Source organism: Leiobunum rupestre, chromosome 4, assembly GCF_980474605.1.
Source record: "Leiobunum rupestre chromosome 4, qqLeiRupe1.1.hap1, whole genome shotgun sequence".
NCBI classification, from domain to species: Eukaryota; Metazoa; Arthropoda; class Arachnida; order Opiliones; family Sclerosomatidae; genus Leiobunum; species Leiobunum rupestre.
Window position 1 is genome coordinate 30,664,710 of NC_143387.1, and position 20,138 is coordinate 30,684,847.

Consider the following 20,138-nt stretch of genomic DNA (forward strand, 5'->3'; position numbering starts at 1 on the left):
AGCTCGACACAGAAAGTGTCTAGCCGACGATTTAGTATTGTCAGTCGCAGGGTGTGTAGGTCCGGAATCTGAAGAAAAGACTTGTGAAATGTCACCGTGCCATTGTAAGTCAAGAATAAAATTCGAGGAAACCAAAACGTGGTTTTTAAGTTCCCCAATCTACCCGAAATTGTCGCATGCGAAAAAAAACTTTTTAAACTATGTTAACGGCTTAATTTCGCAGGAAAGAAATTCCAGTCCTTGGAATGAAACCAAATTTTTTGTTTAGTGAACGGTTTTTGCAATTTATTGATTTCTATAGCTACTCAGCATTTTTATTGACATTGAATTTAATATGAGTTAGCCGAGCATGATTAAAATTGAAAACAACTCATGCATACGTAGTCCTTTTGAATTCCGCACGTCAGTTTTCGACTAACTTCGTATTTGCGTTGAGAGATTTTTTAACCGTATGACTTCTGTTCACAATCTTTATTCGACGTTCCATGTAGCTTCCGATGGCTGGGAGGAATGGTCGGTGTGGTCCCTGTGTGACAGTCTCAAGGAACAACACAGGAAAAGAAAGTGTATTCACGGCATACCCACTACTAGTCAATGCAGGGGACCAACAAAGGAAACGAGACTTTGCATCGAGGAGCAAATTGGTAAGAATTCCATTTTGAGACGTCTTGTGAGATTTTGGTTTGAAAAACCGAATTAGAGGTAGAAATTTGTACCTAAAGAAAAATAAAAAAATGTTGAACAAGCTTGATCGATGGACCCTTAAAGAGCCAACCCCGGCGTTGGAATTTTGTAAGTTTATCGCGCCAGCTCCTGAACTTCAGCTGGAAAATGACCAGATTATGAATCACGACGTACTTTATTTTCACACAGATATTCCAACACCGGTGTGGCCCTTAAAGTTAATTATTTTGAAAATATAGGCTTCGCGTTATTGACAGTTCTACAGCCAATGAATATGTTGACATCCAAGGTATGAAATTTCCCAAATCGCGGTTTGAATTCAAATAACCATAATAGTAATAATAATCAGTTAGGCTAGGAGGGTGGTGGCAAGCCCTATATTCCACGCGAGGTAACAGTTCCCTACACTATTACCAGTGGAAACTCAACGCAGACGGAGTGGTTCCGAGTAATCACCCAGTGCCACAAGCTGGTATCGAACCGCTCCTCTTGCTGCGAGACGAAAGTGCTAAACACTCCTCCACCCCACGTCTAATAGTCACAATAGTGACGTCACGCTGTCTCGCCCCGAGAGCTCTACATAAATAGGAGTAGTATTAATAAGACTGATTAAAGTGTTGGTTGCACGAAAAATCGATAGTAATAAAAACGAATGAATGCGGGCTTGTTTTGAAGCCCAGGACGTTATCTTTCCAAAAATGTCATTGTCGAAACTAATTAACTTTGAGTCCGACACTGACCTTTTTCGCTCCCCAAAATCCTGAAATTTTCGGCGAATTTCTCTCCTCCGTAGTACGAGCAATTTGGGGCAAATCAAAGCTGTATTTTTATTCCTAAAATAGAAGGAATTGAAGTGGAGGGATTCTGTTTACTTGTAGAAGTTTTCAAACCAGAGGTTTTTAATCATAATATTAGGCTTATTACCGAAATAAAAAATAAAAGCCTAGAAATTATCTTTACAAATCACGCGGTGCGGCGCGAGGAGCCTTCGGTTTCATATCGTTTTCTACTATGTAGCCTTGTGCAGGCCTATTTCAATAGCTCTATAAAATAATATATACGCATACATGTATAAAAAGTGTTATTTTTTGGAGCGCGCGGTTTCTAATATTTCCGTGTAGAGGGTCTCGTGCGTTTTCGCGCGGGCTCAACAAAAACAAAAATATGCGCGTGCTCTCTTACTTTAAATGTACGGTGAATCAAATTGCTCGACTCTACGGCGCACCGTGCGCCGCGCACGGTGCACGAGCACCGTATAAAAATTCTGTTATTAGAATCCCATGGTTCAATAGGGGTTTTTTTTTTCGTCCACGGAATTAGTAGCATCATAGTGGCATCTAGGAGCAACAAACACAACACCCCACTTTCATTTCAGTTTCGGCAGCGGAGAGCATTGCCGTAACGGACGACGGAATTCACGTAGCTCACGTGTTTGTTGCTCCTAGGTGGCATCAGGAATTTGTATGCAAGCCTAAACTCTGTTGGGTAAAGCGACCAATGAGATAACTCGTTGTCAATGACCACGGCAAAATTCAAAAACATTTCCCTTGCTTTTAATTATTTCTAATTATCTACGAAACGTAAAGCAACGAAACTTTATATTCGGGTATTTTAAACGTAATTTCTTCGTTTAAAAGTAATATTTAGGCGGTAACGAATAGTTTGCAACTTACTCTTTAATTTTTCATTTCAGTTTCGGCAGCGGAGAGCATTGCCGTAACGGACGACGGAATTCACGTAGCTCACGTGATATCGGCTTTCTTTTGCGGCATTATACTCGCTTGCCTTATTATGCTTCCCGGATTTTATTTCTACCTGAAGAAACGCGGCAGGCAAAATTCGAACCGACTGGCCGAATTGCGGCCGTCCAAACAAAACCACTACGTCAACGAAAACGAGTGGAAAAACAATTTCAACGCCAACAACGACCCGTCCAAAATCCCTCTGAGAGACTCGGCCACGATCAAGCGGAATGGATTTTTTAGGGCGCAGATTGACTCCGACCACAATTTTTAGACCCACCTTTTTAACAACATTGTCGCATTTATTTACCGAACAAAAATTATTACACATGGATCATATTGATTCGCTTCATTTTTTACCATTAATTTACAAAGACTACGTCGCTATTATCGTCAAGAACGGAGCTGCGTTTTGTGATCGTTTAACATAGTGCCAGTGACGTGACCACGTCAATAAAGTTCAAATTATATTATTGTATCACGTTTCGTAAGTGTAAATTTATTGTACAGAGAACGCGCATTTTTATATATAAATGGATCGGATAAAATTATGAATTTTCCTTTTTATCCTGAAATTGTGAATACGTGCCAAACTATTTTGTACAGTATACTGTTTAACCATTATTTTTCACGCTGATTCCAAAAATATTTTTGCACATGATTTATGAAATACCAAGGAGTGTCGAATAGAGGCGTAAAGAGAGCCCATTGTGTGGGGGAAATAACTGGCTAAAAATGGCCGTCTCTACGTCACCGAAAAGTTGTGAAAAAGCTTTTCAGTTTGGTTTTCATACTTCTTTCTGCTGGGCTTAAGTGAGAATGAATATGCGTGGCGGTCTTAGGGTGTTTCCCAAACCACCTCACGGTCTGCTAGCATGGTCCTCCCCTTAAAAGCAATCAAATCGGCACGGTATCTCATTGGTTCACTAAACCTTAGGGACGTGTTGAAACACACGTAGTTAAGTTTTTCGTTCCCAAGAGGTTGCGCGCCGATCATATTCATTCTCCCTTATTAGATAAATTACATTCTTGGCCTAAAGTAAGCTTGTTAAGCTGACCTTCTGCTCGCGTGATATTAGAACTTGAATATGGCGCGTGGTAAAATTTTAAATCAAATTAAAACTAACGAACGACTGAAGAAGAGCCTCGGCTCGAAACGTCTTGTATAAAATAAGTTTTATCTTCTAATACCATGCCGTTTTCTCTGAATTAAACATAATTTCTACTAATATTCACCATGGTAAATAATAAGTTTAATATATTGTTAAGCCTTCTTTACTCCTTTAGTCTGTAATCTTGGATAGTATGACTGTTTTATACGATGGACCAAACATGAACTAAGTACGCGTACTTTTATAACGGGCACAGCAGTCACGTGTAATTAATGTGCCATTTTTATTTCTTAACAATTTTGACAGCGATGTCGTAAAATTTATCGACTGTTAAAAATGTGCAAAACATTTATTTTTTTTAATACGATTTTTATAAAGTTTAAATTTCGGTTCTTGTATAATAAATCGTGCTCATCAATGTCAATATAGCGCTCAAAATTTTAAGTGTTACGTCTTTAATAAAGTTACGTTTAAAATTATATAGTAGTTTAAAGCCCACAATAGGTCGAATTAAAGTGATGAAGTATAGTTTTCAATTGTTTCATTACTGCCAAATTTAAAATTATAATAGTTAAAAATGAATGAAATTTTATTTTACAATATTATTCGGATTAATATTAACTTAATATCGGAGGTTATTTAAATCGTTGTATATTACTACTAATCACTGGAATATTTAACTTTGCAATGTAAGTACTCTAAAATGACAACTGAAGTGTAATTTTATTTCTTTCGCAACCTATAAAATCATGAAATAAAAATATATTTTTTTTAATAAGTTCTACTTTACTTAAACATATGGAAAGAAAGAGCTAAACCATATAAGCATTTTGTATTTAGTATCTAGAAAAATTGAGCTCTAATGCAAAATGAAATAAGCCAAGGTTTCGAATAAAAATACAAACGTGCAAATATAAAGAGCTTTTTATTTCCCCTAAATTTTGTAACTAGCATCCGTCGTAGTAAACTCAAAACTATAGTTCATCTTAAATGAATAGTGCAATTATATAACGTCCAAGCAATGACTCGAATTTAAAACTTACCGAGTGAGTGGATTTTAAATTTGACTTTAATCCGAGGTATTTTTCGATTTAAACAAACAGTTGTAGAAATAATTTAACTTTTTTTTTCTTATGCCATTGAAACCAACTGTACCACCGGTCCGACTCTTAACTGTTCATTAAGGCCCAAACACACATACGGTTCGCAAGCGATTTCGCCTGCGAATTTTCACGCACGCGCCCATACGCCATGACTTCCATTCTATTTAATTCACGCGACGCGACGCGATTTGCCAGCGAAATTTCGCGCGCGAAGGCTATGTGTGCATCCGCCTTTAGGCTTTATTGAAATTACAATATCCATTGTTGCGACTGATCTCTTAAATGAAATGAGGCGGCCCAGATCATAACATTTGCATCATGCATGTCCCTGCCCCATTGGATGTCCCAAACTAAAGCACCCTCAACCTCTATATTCGGTAAGACGTCTTAAATCATTTACTGTGGGGTTATGGAGCATTTTATTTTGGGGCACGAAAGAACCCCTTTAATAATTAATAGTGGCACTGGCATGGCTAGATAGAGGAAACTAATAACAATCATCCAATGTCTCAATTAAATTTCTATCTAGTGCTGTCAGGAATTCATACCTCGAACTTGGAATGGTTATCCGGCCGTATTCCCTCTTTAGGAGTTTTTACCCCGCGCAACCTCCCGTTTTTACAACTGTAGTTTTTTGTTGTTCGACTCCCCGGCCATTTCGAAATTTAGGGTTTGAAACCCCACCATTCAGCTCGTTCTCCCGACCTCTCCATGTGGAAGGATTAAGTCCGGCATTGGTATAGCGCTGTCAAATTGGCAGCAGTTACAATGCCCTTGAGAACCGCGAAGTCCGAATGACGAGGTGACCGTCGCTATCAATAGAGCGATAGCGAAGGGAAAAGCAAAAAGATGTTTGAACCCTTTTTCGACACTGGGGGATGAAATTATCTGAAACTAGGATTTAATACCATTGAAAATCGTATGAGAAAACACGTATGCTCTGACGTCAAAATGATGGGAAAAAAAACGGTCTCCTAGATAGACTCCAAGTTCGATGTATGAATTCCTGGTGCTGTTTATAGGCTACTCATACGGAGCTAGCGATGGCATGTATTCACTACCGCCAATTACGTCAGTGTTTTGAAAGAGTGCTATTTTTTCTATATAGTTTACCGGTTATAATTTCATTAGGTCACTTATTGATTGAGACTGTTTACCTCATGACCTCTGAGGTAAACGAAATCAATTCTTCTCGTAAGAAAATTTCAACTATTATCCTTAGAAAATTTCATCTATTCTCCTAAGACCATGAGAAACAAAATAAGATAGGTATGACGCTTCCTATTCGCTCGACGCAATTTTTTAATGATGGTCTGTTTCGCCAATGAACATATAAATCCTTAGGTGGCTAAGAATTTTGAATTCGCCTAGAGCTGTTACTAAGTCGTTACTCGCAGGAAGTCGTAGCCGACTCATTTGAAGGATAAACCAAGGCTTATTGGTCGTTCACAAAAAATGTAATCCAGTAAGACGGAAAGAGAGTGCTTTGGAAATGTTACCCTTCGTTGCGAGGAGGAGAGGCGTGTATTAAAAAGTGAAAATAACGTTTAGTTTGGCAAAATAATGATACATTTTTAATACGAATATAAAATTTACTATTATCAACATTCCCTTCATTTTTGAAGGGAACTATTTTCGAATTTGAGACCTAAATGCATGTATTTACATCCATCACACTAACCTGCCAGAAATATTACCAACGAAGAGAGTAGGGTGTGACGAGTTTCCTCTTCCGAAATTTTCGATTACGCTATCATTAACCGAAATCATTCAGTGTCATAATATGTTCTTTATGCTAAATCCGTTGTTTGATTTTAAAGAGAAAAATTTCCAAATTGGGCAATAAAAAGAGAAATCATAAACAAAACATACAAAGTTGTTAGCACTTTTCTATAATTTCTACCGACTGTGTCGCACGGACTAGTGCTCAATGTCCAATGTCCATAACTCCATATTTAGTTGGTTATATTGGGTTTTGCTAATCAAAGTGAAACTTCCTGCCAAACATTTGTGTGCTATAATTTGTACTGAAAACCTATAATGTTTAGTCTTTGGAACGATAATTTGCCTTTGGCAAAGCTGAAACCAGGTGTACCGTCAGTGGAAGATCTGCTATTGGACTGAACATCCGTTTTCTTACAACCACCTTCATATTTCCATCAGGGTTTACAGGATGTTCAGCTCACATCGCTCTTAATGAAAACTTTATTTCGTTCTAAAAATGATCGAAATCGGAGAAAATCATATGGCAATGCTAACTCTCTTAAGTAAAGTATCAACAATAATAGGAAAAAGTACACCCGAACTGATTTGCATTGTTATTGAAAAGGTTTAGCTCAGCATAGATCTCCCTAGTTTCTAAATATGCCCTAGACGAACTATACTACTAGCAAGGACCATAATATACTACTCAGCTCGGTTGGGAGTCCAATACGGAGCTGGGTTAGCGAGTGTCGGAAAAAGATTCGGAAAGAAAATTTTAATTAAAACAATAGGAAGTAGTTATGGCCCTTCCTTTTTCAGATGATCCTCATCAAAGCTTAATAAAAGCTTTTATGTACGTAGGACGTTATCCGAAATCGATTAACTTAATTTTCCATAAAATCAATCATTTTTCAAATTAATAACTTCCAAATACTGTCTCGTGGCATGGCTATAAAATTTTTGCCCAAATGTAAAATTATTAATTGGTTACCCCATTATACCTACGCCACTGACAGGTCACCCGTTGTTGAGGGCGGCACAGTTTGTTGATCTTTCTAAATTACGAGGTATCCAATGCACCTCATTGGTTGCATAGGCCTATCTATATACGCCGGTGAATACTCTGCTACTGCACTGTCAAAATGATGAAAATCCTATCAATATAATAAAACTTTAATAATTTACAACTCTTCTTTCCTGACCGCTTCCATTTTCTCTCGAAAATGTATTTAATTATCAAAGATTTCTCTCAATTCCATTGCCTAGCCACGGACAGCGGGGCAACAGGAAACAATAAATTTGCGATCCCGGAGCAAAGTCACAATGTAAAAAGCGATTCACTCTAGCATGTTCTCTAGATATTTTATACACAATGATTTTAGGAGCACTCCGGGAGAAGTCAGAGCACTTCTAAGAAAAACGGCATAGAACATGTGTTTGAAATTTAACGCGTGTTTGTTGGCAATTTCCTTTGGACTTAACATTAAGTGAATTGTGATCTCAAATATTTCAGGTGCTTCGAAAAAAAGTTAAATTAATTTTTCGTCGCAAAACGTAGAAGAATAAATTTTACCGATTCACAAAAATTAATGTAAACCAATCAAGTAGTTATTGAGAAATAAGAATTCAGAACACAAACGCAACCTTAATGATTTCAGGTGGAATACGAGTTATTATTATTATTATTATTATTATTAAAATATAATAAGACTTTCGAATATGAAATTTGGAATTATATTCGCTTATAAATATTGGGTTTTATACTTCCCATTGTATTTTCCCCATAGACTTTGTTTGGCGTGATTTTTGAACTCATACGTCAACTAAATGTTTAAATTTTATAATTCATGACTTGTATAACATTCCATTCTAGCTGAGCGTAAAATTACATGCAAATCGATCGTTTGCAATAAAAATTAATTTTAAAGTTTTTTCGTGTGAGTCCCAAAATAACTTCGCTCTAATTAAATTATGAAACCCCAATGAACAGGTCCGTATCGAAATTACGACTAAGTCAAGATTCAAACTTCGAGTAGCTTCGATAGCACCCCCCTTGAGTTCTGAGCTCCGAAAACCTTCACCAGTACGCCCCCTTTTAGTTGTCAACTCAGAAACTTTGTAAATGAATAGGAATATTGGGAATAACAAACCAAACCTATAAGTGAGGGCAGTATGTTATTTCCGTAGTTTGTTTAATGGTTTACATATTTAGCAGAAGTTTTTACATACCACTTGGTAAGTCCTATGAAACTGTAAAGGTTCCACTCTATAATTCTTCTCAATACCGCTTTGCAGTGATTGCTTTTTCTTATGATGCATAAGAAGCTACACCCTGAGACTAGGAAAAACTGAAATCGATTTGAGTGAATAATTTAATCACTTTAATCACTAGCCGAGATTTTCAATAGCTCTGCGCGAACTATAAATATTTAATTCCATTATTTTCCGCCTTGATTTTCAGTACAGGTCACGTTGCAGTCGTTTTGATATCGGAATTGAGTTCTTCGTTTCATCACATTTAAATTTAATGTCATAACGTGAGGAGACTTTCAAGTGTAGGTATACATCAGCAAAAATGCCTGGGTGTTTTCCTTTGATCACGCGAAATTAATAACTACGCTCATCGACGAAGCCTTCTACGAGGATGACTGGGCTATTAAAATATGGGTTAATTAACCATTTTATGCGCCATGCATCCTTCATCTTATCTTTGATTTAATAAAATACTTCAACCCAATACACAAAAAGGGCTTACGTTTATTTTGTTTCGCAAGTCTCCAATGTCAGATTCTTCTCCGCTACCGTTGTACAGACAAGAGCCACCCGCCAGAGCTCAGATATCGAAGTAAGTGGATCTTTTCAATTGGGGTATATTCCAAAGAATATTAATTAATTACAGTAGAATATATTAAACATATTACTTACTGGTCATTAATGAACAATTAATTAATTAATTAATTAATTGACGGGGGGGATCCCACCTACTTTCGATTAAAAAAACAAACAGTTTTTGGCACCTTTCAGTTTCAAATTCGGCACCCCTTTTTTGGAATTTACTGTTCAAAAGCGGTAATTTTCTAAAGCAACTGGGCTTAAAGTCCACGGAATAAGTATGCTCTTTGTTTACGCCACTACCCGATTTGTTATTTATATATTTATTTTGTATAGTGGTGTCTTAAAGTTTTCCTCTTAGTAAGGCCACAGTCACGGTCGAAAAAAGATAAAATTATAAATTAAATTAACCATACAAATTCAAAGTTATAAAATGAGTTAGCGACTCAAATAATGTTATTTTCTGTTACGCTGTTTCTCAAACAAATATTCGAGGCCCTTTTTGGTCCGGCGTTGTGGACTTTACCACCTGCTTACCCCTTTTGTACGGTTATGTTATCGTTAGAACTTAAAATCCTACAGTTTAGGGGAAAATGAGCGTTGGTGAAGTCTAATTTTTCTTTTAAAATGAAATATCTTTTGAATAACTTCAAACGTTGAAATAATCGTCAGAAAAATCACCAAGTATTATCGTAGCTGTTGATTTTTATAAAATATCGAAAAATCGATTTATTGGATTTAAATTGATGGTTTTATTTTAATTGATTTTTGGTTTTATTGATTTTTAAACATTTTGCGGTTTTTTCCTTGACAAAGTGATTGAATGTGATAAGTTGCACGCAATGGTAACGTAAACTAAAGTTCAAATAATCATAATTAAAATTAATTACTTCTTGTAAATTAGTTAACAGAAACTACTTTTATAAATTTTCATAAATACATTTAAAAAACTATACAACTTACCGCCGGTATTACCCCGCCTTAATATATATAACGAAAATATCCTTGCTCCAATATATATATATGTATAAATTATATATTATATATAATTAAACATAATTAAATATAAATAAAATTAAAATATAAATCAATATGATGAGGAATTTCACCCCACACTATGGTATTTTCCCTAAAACCTACATGTTTCAAACGAATTAAGTTGAGCAGTATAGTAAAATGTATACTCCTCCCTAAGAGATTTATTATATATTTCTGACTATATGTTAAACATGTTAGTCAGATTCTCCTGGAATTAGATCCTTATTATCGGAGGTCTTCATCATTATGGCCTACGCCAGCGCCCACAGCCCGGACAGTTGACCAAACAGCTATGGCAGCAAGAGAACCCTACTGCTGACGGTCACCCCTTCGACGCAAGCTGCGAAACCCAGCAAAATGCGCAACAATGGGATGACCACCCCCTCACTTCGCGCAGAGCTGTGAGAATAAGAGCGGAGGCATCTCCCACCGACACCCTACCTACATAGGTAGAGTGCCTAGCCCTTAAGAAAAGGCTCCTAAACGGGAACGACGAGATTCCAGTGGGCTCCACAGGGCCACAGCGCCTCATAATAAAACCCGCTCCCCACAGCAGGCTACAATAATATTTTTTCTGTGTGTAACAACTACATTCCGTAGGCTATATACGCTACTTACAATTGTTAGAGCCTAGCGCCGCCGATCCAACGCCGCCATCGCCGATATTTCATCCGGCTCTGAACCACCACCGCCGCGCTGAGTCATTTACTTTTTGGCGAGCTGCCACCGCCGCCACGGATAAATTTTGATCCCACCGCCGAAAATTTTAGTTATTCTACGTAACTTTAGTTTTTCCCATTCAAAAACATCCTGGAATTTTGTCTTTCCAAATTTTCAAAAGGGGTATAAAGTATTGCCTGTTTGCGCCACCGCCACCGAAAAATATCAACGCCGCCGATAATTTTTGAAAAATCGGTGCTATGCTCTAACCATCTGTTAGAAATCCCATGAAAGAATGCTCTATAGCAGGGGTACCCAAATTTCCAAATTAAAACAACGCGATTTTGAAAGTCAAGATCACCATTTACAAGATCGAGATCGCCCTGTTTATGGAAGCTATTCTTTATTATAAGGTTTTAATATGTTTTCGTGATATACATTTTGAAGGTCGTTATCACCCTTTTGAGGGTCGATATCGGCATATACTAAAGGTCGCCCATTTGGGCACCCCTGCTCTATAGAATATTTCCAGCTTTGAAAAAAAGTGGTTACCATTTACTATCTCGAAAATAAATTTGACGAACTGAGTATTTATTGTAATTAAGTAATGATTTGCCTAATATACTGTAAAAAGAGATAAAATTTAAAATATCCTCACGCTAATTTAATACTTAGGCTATTGGTCTTGTTGGACCGAGACGAGCCCGTGCTCAGTAACTTGTGGCATTGGCACTCGAGCTCGACACAGAAAGTGTCTAGCCGACGATTTAGTATTGTCAGTCGCAGGGTGTGTAGGTCCGGAATCTGAAGAAAAGACTTGTGAAATGTCACCGTGCCATTGTAAGTCAAGAATAAAATTCGAGGAAACCAAAACGTGGTTTTTAAGTTCCCCAATCTACCCGAAATTGTCGCATGCGAAAAAAAACTTTTTAAACTATGTTAACGGCTTAATTTCGCAGGAAAGAAATTCTAGTCCTTGGAATGAAACCAAATTTTTTGTTTAGTGAACGGTTTTTGCAATTTATTGATTTCTATAGCTACTCAGCATTTTTATTGACATTGAATTTAATATGAGTTAGCCGAGCGTTGGTGAAGTCTAATTTTTCTTTTAAAATGAAATATCTTTTGAATAACTTCAAACGTTGAAATAATCGTCAGAAAAATCACCAAGTATTATCGTAGCTGTTGATTTTTATAAAATATCGAAAAATCGATTTATTGGATTTAAATTGATGGTTTTATTTTAATTGATTTTTGGTTTTATTGATTTTTAAACATTTTGCGGTTTTTTCCTTGACAAAGTGATTGAATGTGATAAGTTGCACGCAATGGTAACGTAAACTAAAGTTCAAATAATCATAATTAAAATTAATTACTTCTTGTAAATTAGTTAACAGAAACTACTTTTATAAATTTTCATAAATACATTTAAAAAACTATACAACTTACCGCCGGTATTACCCCGCCTTAATATATATAACGTAAATATCCTTGCTCCAATATATATATATGTATAAATTATATATTATATATAATTAAACATAATTAAATATAAATAAAATTAAAATATAAATCAATATGATGAGGAATTTCACCCCACACTATGGTATTTTCCCTAAAACCTACATGTTTCAAACGAATTAAGTTGAGCAGTATAGTAAAATGTATACTCCTCCCTAAGAGATTTATTATATATTTCTGACTATATGTTAAACATGTTAGTCAGATTCTCCTGGAATTAGATCCTTATTATCGGAGGTCTTCATCATTATGGCCTACGCCAGCGCCCACAGCCCGGACAGTTGACCAAACAGCTATGGCAGCAAGAGAACCCTACTGCTGACGGTCACCCCTTCGACGCAAGCCGCGAAACCCAGCAAAATGCGCAACAATGGGATGACCACCCCCTCACTTCGCGCAGAGCTGTGAGAATAAGAGCGGAGGCATCTCCCACCGACACCCTACCTACATAGGTAGAGTGCCTAGCCCTTAAGAAAAGGCTCCTAAACGGGAACGACGAGCACACTGAGACCCAGCGTAACCCGGCAGAAATGGCACCGAAGATTCCAGTGGGCTCCACAGGGCCACAGCGCCTCATAATAAAACCCGCTCCCCACAGCAGGCTACAATAATATTTTTTCTGTGTGTAACAACTACATTCCGTAGGCTATATACGCTACTTACAATTGTTAGAGCCTAGCGCCGCCGATCCAACGCCGCCATCGCCGATATTTCATCCGGCTCTGAACCACCACCGCCGCGCCGAGTCATTTACTTTTTGGCGAGCTGCCACCGCCGCCACGGATAAATTTTGATCCCACCGCCGAAAATTTTAGTTATTCTACGTAACTTTAGTTTTTCCCATTCAAAAACATCCTGGAATTTTGTCTTTCCAAATTTTCAAAAGGGGTATAAAGTATTGCTTGTTTGCGCCACCGCCACCGAAAAATATCAACGCCGCCGATAATTTTTGAAAAATCGGTGCTATGCTCTAACACCTCTTCGGCGATTTTTGTTAATTGGAAACAATTTTGGAGGACCAAAAAATTATTTATTTATACTTTAAACGTTGAGGTGATTTTTGACGTTTGTCTTAATCCACCTCACGGCCTGCCAGTATGCTCCTCCCCTTAAAAACGAAACCAATAGGCTACCCTTACCAAAATTAAAACTGTAAAAAAGACTGCCACAGTCCCAAATACATCCTTAGGTCAGACGCAATTCGTACATTCTTTTATACTAAATTTAGATTTATTTTCGGTTGCACGATAGATATCAATTTTAGTATTAAATAAGTTTGTATATACAAACTTCGCTAAGACGTTTTTAAATCTGCCCCATTCCCAAGTACATCCTTAATTAAGTTTTTATTAAGTCGTAGATTCAAAATTCAATTATTTGTGAATACCTTTACCAAAAGCGAAGTTGTAATTTTAAGTATAAAAACAGACTCCTTTTAAGCTGCCCCGGTCCCAAATATATCCTGGTTTCAGAGTTAATTGATTCTTATTTGGAGTGAAAATCGAGACTTATTTAAGATTGCTATATTTTGGTTTGTTTAAGTTTCAAACAAGTTAGCAAAAAAAAACTTGTGTAAGACTTTTTTGAAACTGCCACATACAACCTTATTTAAGATTTACTTCAGCTCTGGGAGACTCCTAATAACGGTTAATTTCAGTTTAATTTAAGTCTGATATTAATCCTCTAAATTTAGTCTTGTTTAAAATGAAAAAGAAGGCTGGTTTAAGATTAAATTTAAGCGTATATAACAAGAGTTATTTTAAACTTATTACTAGTTGCAAATATAATATTAATTTTATTCTAGATTTTATGCAAAATAATGCATATGTTAGTCTCAATTTAAACTGCAAAAATAATGCATATGTTAGTCTCAATTTAAACTTCAAAAATAATGCATATGTTAGTCTCAATTTAAACTGCAAAAATAATGCGTATGTTAGTGTCAATTTAGACTGCATAAATAATGCGTATGTTAGTGTCAATTTAGACTGCATAAATAATGCACATTGTAATCTCAAATTTAACTGCAAAACTAACGCATATTTAAGTCTCAATTAACATTGCAAGAATGACATCAAATATGGCCTTCATTTAAACAATTGTTTTTAATATCTTTCAAGATATTAACTTCAAATCTATAAATACGTGTTTTGATAGCTTGAGAGCACATTTATTTCCTACAATACTCATTTAGAATTTAACTGACACTGGACGTATAAAACATGAAAGCACACTCTTGAAGCCATTGATCTTCTTAATTGGCGAGAAACCTAAAGGAAACAATACTAATATTTGGGTTTCGAATTCCTAAGTATAAAATAAAAACAAATTGGATTTTATAACACATTTTGTATGGGCCGCCGTTTATATGAATGAACATTCAAATAATAATTTCTTGAAATTAATTGGTTTTCTAGGAAGGAACTAACAATGTAAGTTACACGATTTAAAGCTAATTTATACCAATAAGACATTTTTAAGTCCATTATGAAATTTTTTATAGGTTATACAAAAACCGTTTCGGTTTTACAATTTTTGCGTTTAAATAATAAATCATAAATGGTTTGAATTTACCCACAAAACGGTTTACGCAATTGCAATAAATGTAAAGGCTCAGAGGTGTCGAGAAGGGGATGAATATTAAGTTAAGGCAAAGGTACGCCCAAAGGGGGTTGGGACACGGAAGCCCACTTGTCTACGCCGCTAGAGCTTCACGGCAGTGGCGTAGCTGAGAACTCAGAGGCCCCCCCGCAAAAATTTCTATGAGGCCCCCCTTCTTAATTGTTTTATGGTTAGCGCCCCTCCCCCCGAAGCTCGAGGCCCCCCCGCACCGCGGGCCCTGCGGACCATCAGCTACGCCACTGCTTCAAGGAAATCTTAAGGCACAAAATGAAGAACAATTGCTGTAACTAACAAATTTTGTTGAAAGTGCCAAGAGAAACATTTTGTTAAATTCATTAATTGAGCGTCAAAGTTAGTTTTATAAATAATGTACTGCCAATCTTATATAAAGAATATTTCAAAGTTTAAATAAGGATATTTTACACGGCATATTTTTATTTCATTTATGTTATTAAGGCTGTATTTTTAAATCTAATTCAAGAGTCTTTCATATCTTATCTTTTGAGATTTATGTTACAGTCTTATTTTACATTACATTTATTTTTAAAAACGCTGTAATGCCAATCTTATTTTAAGACTACTTTAAGTTTAAAACAAGGATATTTTACACTGTATATATTTATTTCATCTAGATTCCTAAGTTTACTTTTAAAACGAATTCAAGATTTGTTTTGGTGTTCATTTTTAAGATTTATGTTTTCCTAAAATACTCATCTTACAGTGTTATACAAGTCTTATTTTACACTTGATTTAAACGGACATTTAGCTGAAAACAACAGTCGTATTAAAGAGCTAATAAAATCTTTTTGAGTGTCAAAATTGGTATTTAAAAATATAACTTGTTGAAGGCTTAAATAAACCTAATTTAACGTATATTTAAATATTACAAAAAATTATTTCTTAAATAAGATTAAATCCCAATTGATCCTTATTACAGCCTAAAAGAAATCTCCTGTTTTGGTAAGCGGAACCTTGCAACATTATCGAAGGGAATTAAAGTTAATAAAAGATGGTTTTGACGAAGAATTTAAATATTCAAATTAAAATTTTATTATTATAATTAGACGTAGTACATGGAGCTAAGTCAACTCTGTGACTTGGAAGCCCTGATATTTTTATAACTTAGGTAAAAGAGAAAAAAATATATACAAGAGAAAAGAAAATAAAATAAAATAAAATAAAATAACATTTTTAAATTATAATTATAATTCATTATTAAAAATTAGAACTTTTAGTTTCTTTTAAACACTGGTTCTTTCATAGTAATACTAATATTGTGTACAGCAATGTTTAATAACTTAACACCGCTATACATTAGCGACATTAATTTTTTAGTGGTTTTACATAGGGGTAGTTAAAATATATCCGTAAATCTTGTTTTGACTTTTTTTATTTTCAACAACAATTTGTTTAGCACCGTGATAGTCATTATAAAGGAATAGGGTCGTCAAATAATTATACAATGGTTTTATAGTCATAATTCTATCTTTAGAAAAGAGCTCATTAGTGTGTGATAAATATGCAATGTTTGATTCTAACAACCAACAGTATTAATATTGTTTAAGACCAATTTATTTTATATTTTATCGTATATCGTAATTTGAGACTGTACTAAGGTTAAAATAAGAATAAGTTACACCGCGTATTTTAGTTTTCATCTAGGGTAATTAAACCTTTTTAACCTAATTCAAAACTCGTTTTAAGCTTAACTTTTCAGATTTATTTTATACTGAATGGGCTTTTATTACAGCACTATTTTCAATCTTATTTAAGACTTGAGTTAAACCGAATGTGCACTTAAACGTCAGACACATTGAATAATAAAACAAGTCTTATTTGAGCCTTAAATTAAATAATAGAAACGCTGTATTGCAAAACTATTTTAGGGTTCAAATAAGGAAAAATTTACACTGCGTATTTTAGTTTTCAAATAGGGTATTTAGACTTTTTTAAACCTAACTTAAGACTTCTATTAAGCTAAACCTTTCTGATTTATTTAATACTGAATATACTTTTATGATAGTATTATTTTAAATGTTATTTAGGACTTGAGTAAAACGGAATGTTTCTTAAAAATCAGGCTTATTTAAGAATGAAATAGGTCCTATTTGAACCTCAAATTTTATTCTAAATAATTATAACTTACGCTGCACATTTAAGGTTTTATCTAGGGTATTTACACCTTTATTCAATATAATTAAAGGCAGTGGCTGCGCAGTCGGTAGGTTCGGCAGGCTATAACTTATTTTAATTTCACTAGGGACCCCGAATCCGAAATTGGTAATGACACTTTATTATTATTACATCCTCGATCTGAAAATTTAACTTTAGTGGTTGATTGAGGATCAAATTTATAAATTTGTTGGGGATTATATTATTGCCTTTAAAACATAAAAGGGGCCCCATAATTGACAAAAATTATTAACCTACCCCTAAAAACGTCCTGGCGCCACCACTGATTAAAGTTTTTTTAAACTTAATGTTTCAGATATATATATATATATATATATATATATATATATATATATATATTATATTGAATTTACTTTTATTACAGACTTAATTTGAAACTTATTAAGACTTCATTGAAACAGAATTTTAACTGGAAAAATCAAACAAATATAAGAGTTCAGTTAGTGTTATTTGAGCCGCAAATTTAGGATTGTAGACCATTGGACCGAAATCCCATTCGACCGAATGTACCATTCAACCGAATTCCAATCGACCGAAAACCGCGTTTTGCGCGGTTTTCATTCAATATACCGTTAGTGATACATATTTTTATATCGTAGGTTACGTGACGATAGTATATCTAATTTGGACTAAACTATGTCTTAAATATTTATTATTTCGTACCGACGTGTATTTTTAGACCTTTTTCCCTTGAAATTTTATATTTTCCGGGTTTAATTTTGGAAAATAACCTTGATAAGACCCGACGTTAAATAGTTGCCTACCATATCTAACCTAACCCAACCCAACCTAACCTAACCTAACCTAACCTAACCTAACCCAACCCAACCCAACCTGAACTAACCTAACCTAACCTAACCCAACCCAATCTAACCTAACCTAACCTAACCCAACCTGAACTAACCTAACCTAACCTAACCCAACCTGAACTAACCTACCCGAAGTGAAAACGAACCAGATTTAAATTTCCCGCCATGTTGGGCTATAAACGAAAATACTTTTCGGTTCAATGGGATTCGGTCGAACGGGATTCGGTTCAATGGTATATACAACCCAAATTTAGTTATGAAAACTTTGTATTGTCAATGCTATTTTAAAACTATTTTATATTTAAAATGATAATATTATACCCAGTATTTGTTTTCTTTTTTAGTGGTTAATAAGGCTGAAGTATTTAATTTTAAAGCTGTATTTATCCTTAAAATTACGTTTATTGTAGTCTTAAATCAACCATTTTCTTTCAATTTCATCTGAACGAAATTGATGCTGTCAAATAAGTCTTATTTGAGTGTGAAATTTACTCCCAAAACATTAAATTTATTAGGTTAACATAAGTCTTGATTAAGTTATATTTAAATGTAACAAATAAAATTTGGTTACGATATTTTTGGCCGACTTATTTATTTGTTAAATAAGACGTAATCCAAATGCATCCTTATTTCATTCTTAAACAAGACTAATATTTTGGTATGGGTAAGCACCTCATTCGTTACTTAAAACGTATGTCATTGATCCTCTCAGCATAGTCAAGTATAAATAAAAATATGCATGGGGGTACTCTTCAGGCCTAATATGTTTTATTATTGGACGTTTGAAGTAGACGTTTTTGAGGTTGCATGGTACTTTTTTCTCTCCGAGCATGACATCAGGGGGAGTCAAAGATAGGATTGCGTAATCGCTATTTCCACTGTGCTTACAGGAAAACAAATGTTTAGAGAGAAGCCATAAAAGGTTCGGTTTTAATGGTTTTATTTTTAATATATTACGGCAAATTTAAACGTTTTGGCGGGAAATTATTTATTTTAATTAAGAACTTATAACGTTATTTTAAACGATGTCTAAAAATAGTTTTCATCCCTTAACGAAAACCTGTCTCCAATATCCACCGAAGTTGCATATATCTTTAATAATACCTTTAGGGACTGTTCTCAAATTACATAACGTAGTAAGGAAAGAGGGACGTTTGAGATAAATATGTTATGTCCGGTATCAGAATTTTATACCTGAAACTAAATTAAAAATTATTTTAATATTTGTTTTTCTTATTTATAACAGTTAGATTACTTTTCTAGATGTAAAACAAGAAAAATAGATTTAATCTTTGACGTATTTTAATAGTTTTAAGGCTTATGGTGCCATTGTAATTGAAGGGGGTCAAAGTATTTGTATACCGTAATTTAAGTTGTGGGCTCATTCCAATTGTTCCTCTTCATTATAAGAGGGAGGTAGTTGTATCTAGGGTAATAGGTAAGTCAAAGAGAATGGATGAATATGTTTTTGGCAGGTAGTATAGGTAGCATTCTCGTGAAGTTATAATCATGACTACAGTGTCAGAACTGTAGGAGCAAAAAGCCTACTCAAAATGAAATTCGTGGTAAAATACGACCTGGCAACTACTTTAACAGCCTTGAGCGTGTTTACTATTAGTTCGTAGAGCCTCTGCATGATAACTGTTAAGGCCTACGTGCAACATGAGTTATATTACATTTATACAGTACATATCCAGTGCGCCGAAACCTTCCGATTGAGTGACTGAAATTTGGGGTAATAATATTTTTCATTAAAAAATAGATAAGTGTTTTTCGTTGCATGCGGTCGCGCTGATATTATTATAAGTAACTTTAATAAATATAATTATGGTATATTAATAATATTAACCTAAATAAGTTTGTGAAATTCAAGTGGTTATATGTTTTACGCGTTAAAGGGAGCTGTTGGCTCGCGTTACATGCAGGGCTTGCCACCACCTACGCATTGTAACCCGGCCACCTGAATTAAAGGCTTCAAAAGTCGCTTGATGACTTAGGCCTAAGGTGGTGCCTTGGGTATTAGCCTAGCTGATTATTATTATTATTATTATTATTATTATTATTATATAATATTATAATCCTGTTCCTATACTTTTCATTTTAATTGCTTGAAACATT

The 20,138-nt window shown here is 34.9% G+C and overlaps 1 protein-coding gene and 2 long non-coding RNA genes across 5 annotated transcripts in view; 2 read left to right on the forward strand and 1 right to left on the reverse strand.

Annotated features, from left to right (window-relative positions):
• Positions 1-4,261, forward strand: part of Sema5c (Semaphorin 5c) — a 65,825-nt gene extending 61,564 nt beyond the window's left edge. The window contains exons 18-19 of one of the 2 annotated variants that reach the window (XM_090173916.1): positions 492-644; positions 2,060-2,327. In XM_090173916.1, the coding sequence (XP_090030042.1) occupies positions 492-644; positions 2,060-2,190 (284 nt within the window). In that variant the 3' untranslated portion in view covers positions 2,191-2,327. Of the gene's footprint in view, positions 1-491; positions 645-2,059; positions 2,328-2,377 lie in introns of those variants that run through there. The other variant, XM_090173915.1, reaches the window with a different exon arrangement.
• On the reverse strand, positions 612-1,720 carry LOC149947455 (uncharacterized). 2 transcript variants are annotated; one of them, XR_016480695.1, is made up of 3 exons: positions 1,609-1,720; positions 1,425-1,517; positions 612-716 (listed from the first exon to the last, which is right to left on the reverse strand). It is a non-coding gene; the product is annotated as an uncharacterized LOC149947455 (long non-coding RNA). The 2 variants fall into 2 exon arrangements; XR_016480696.1 differs by lacking the exon at positions 612-716 and adding an exon at positions 1,102-1,260.
• A 660-nt stretch (positions 4,262-4,921) lies between the features above and the next one.
• LOC149947456 (uncharacterized) lies at positions 4,922-6,420 on the forward strand. Its single transcript, XR_016480654.1, has 3 exons — positions 4,922-5,018; positions 5,864-5,910; positions 5,986-6,420. It is a non-coding gene; the product is annotated as an uncharacterized LOC149947456 (long non-coding RNA).
• Positions 6,421-20,138: the final 13,718 nt, after the last annotated feature.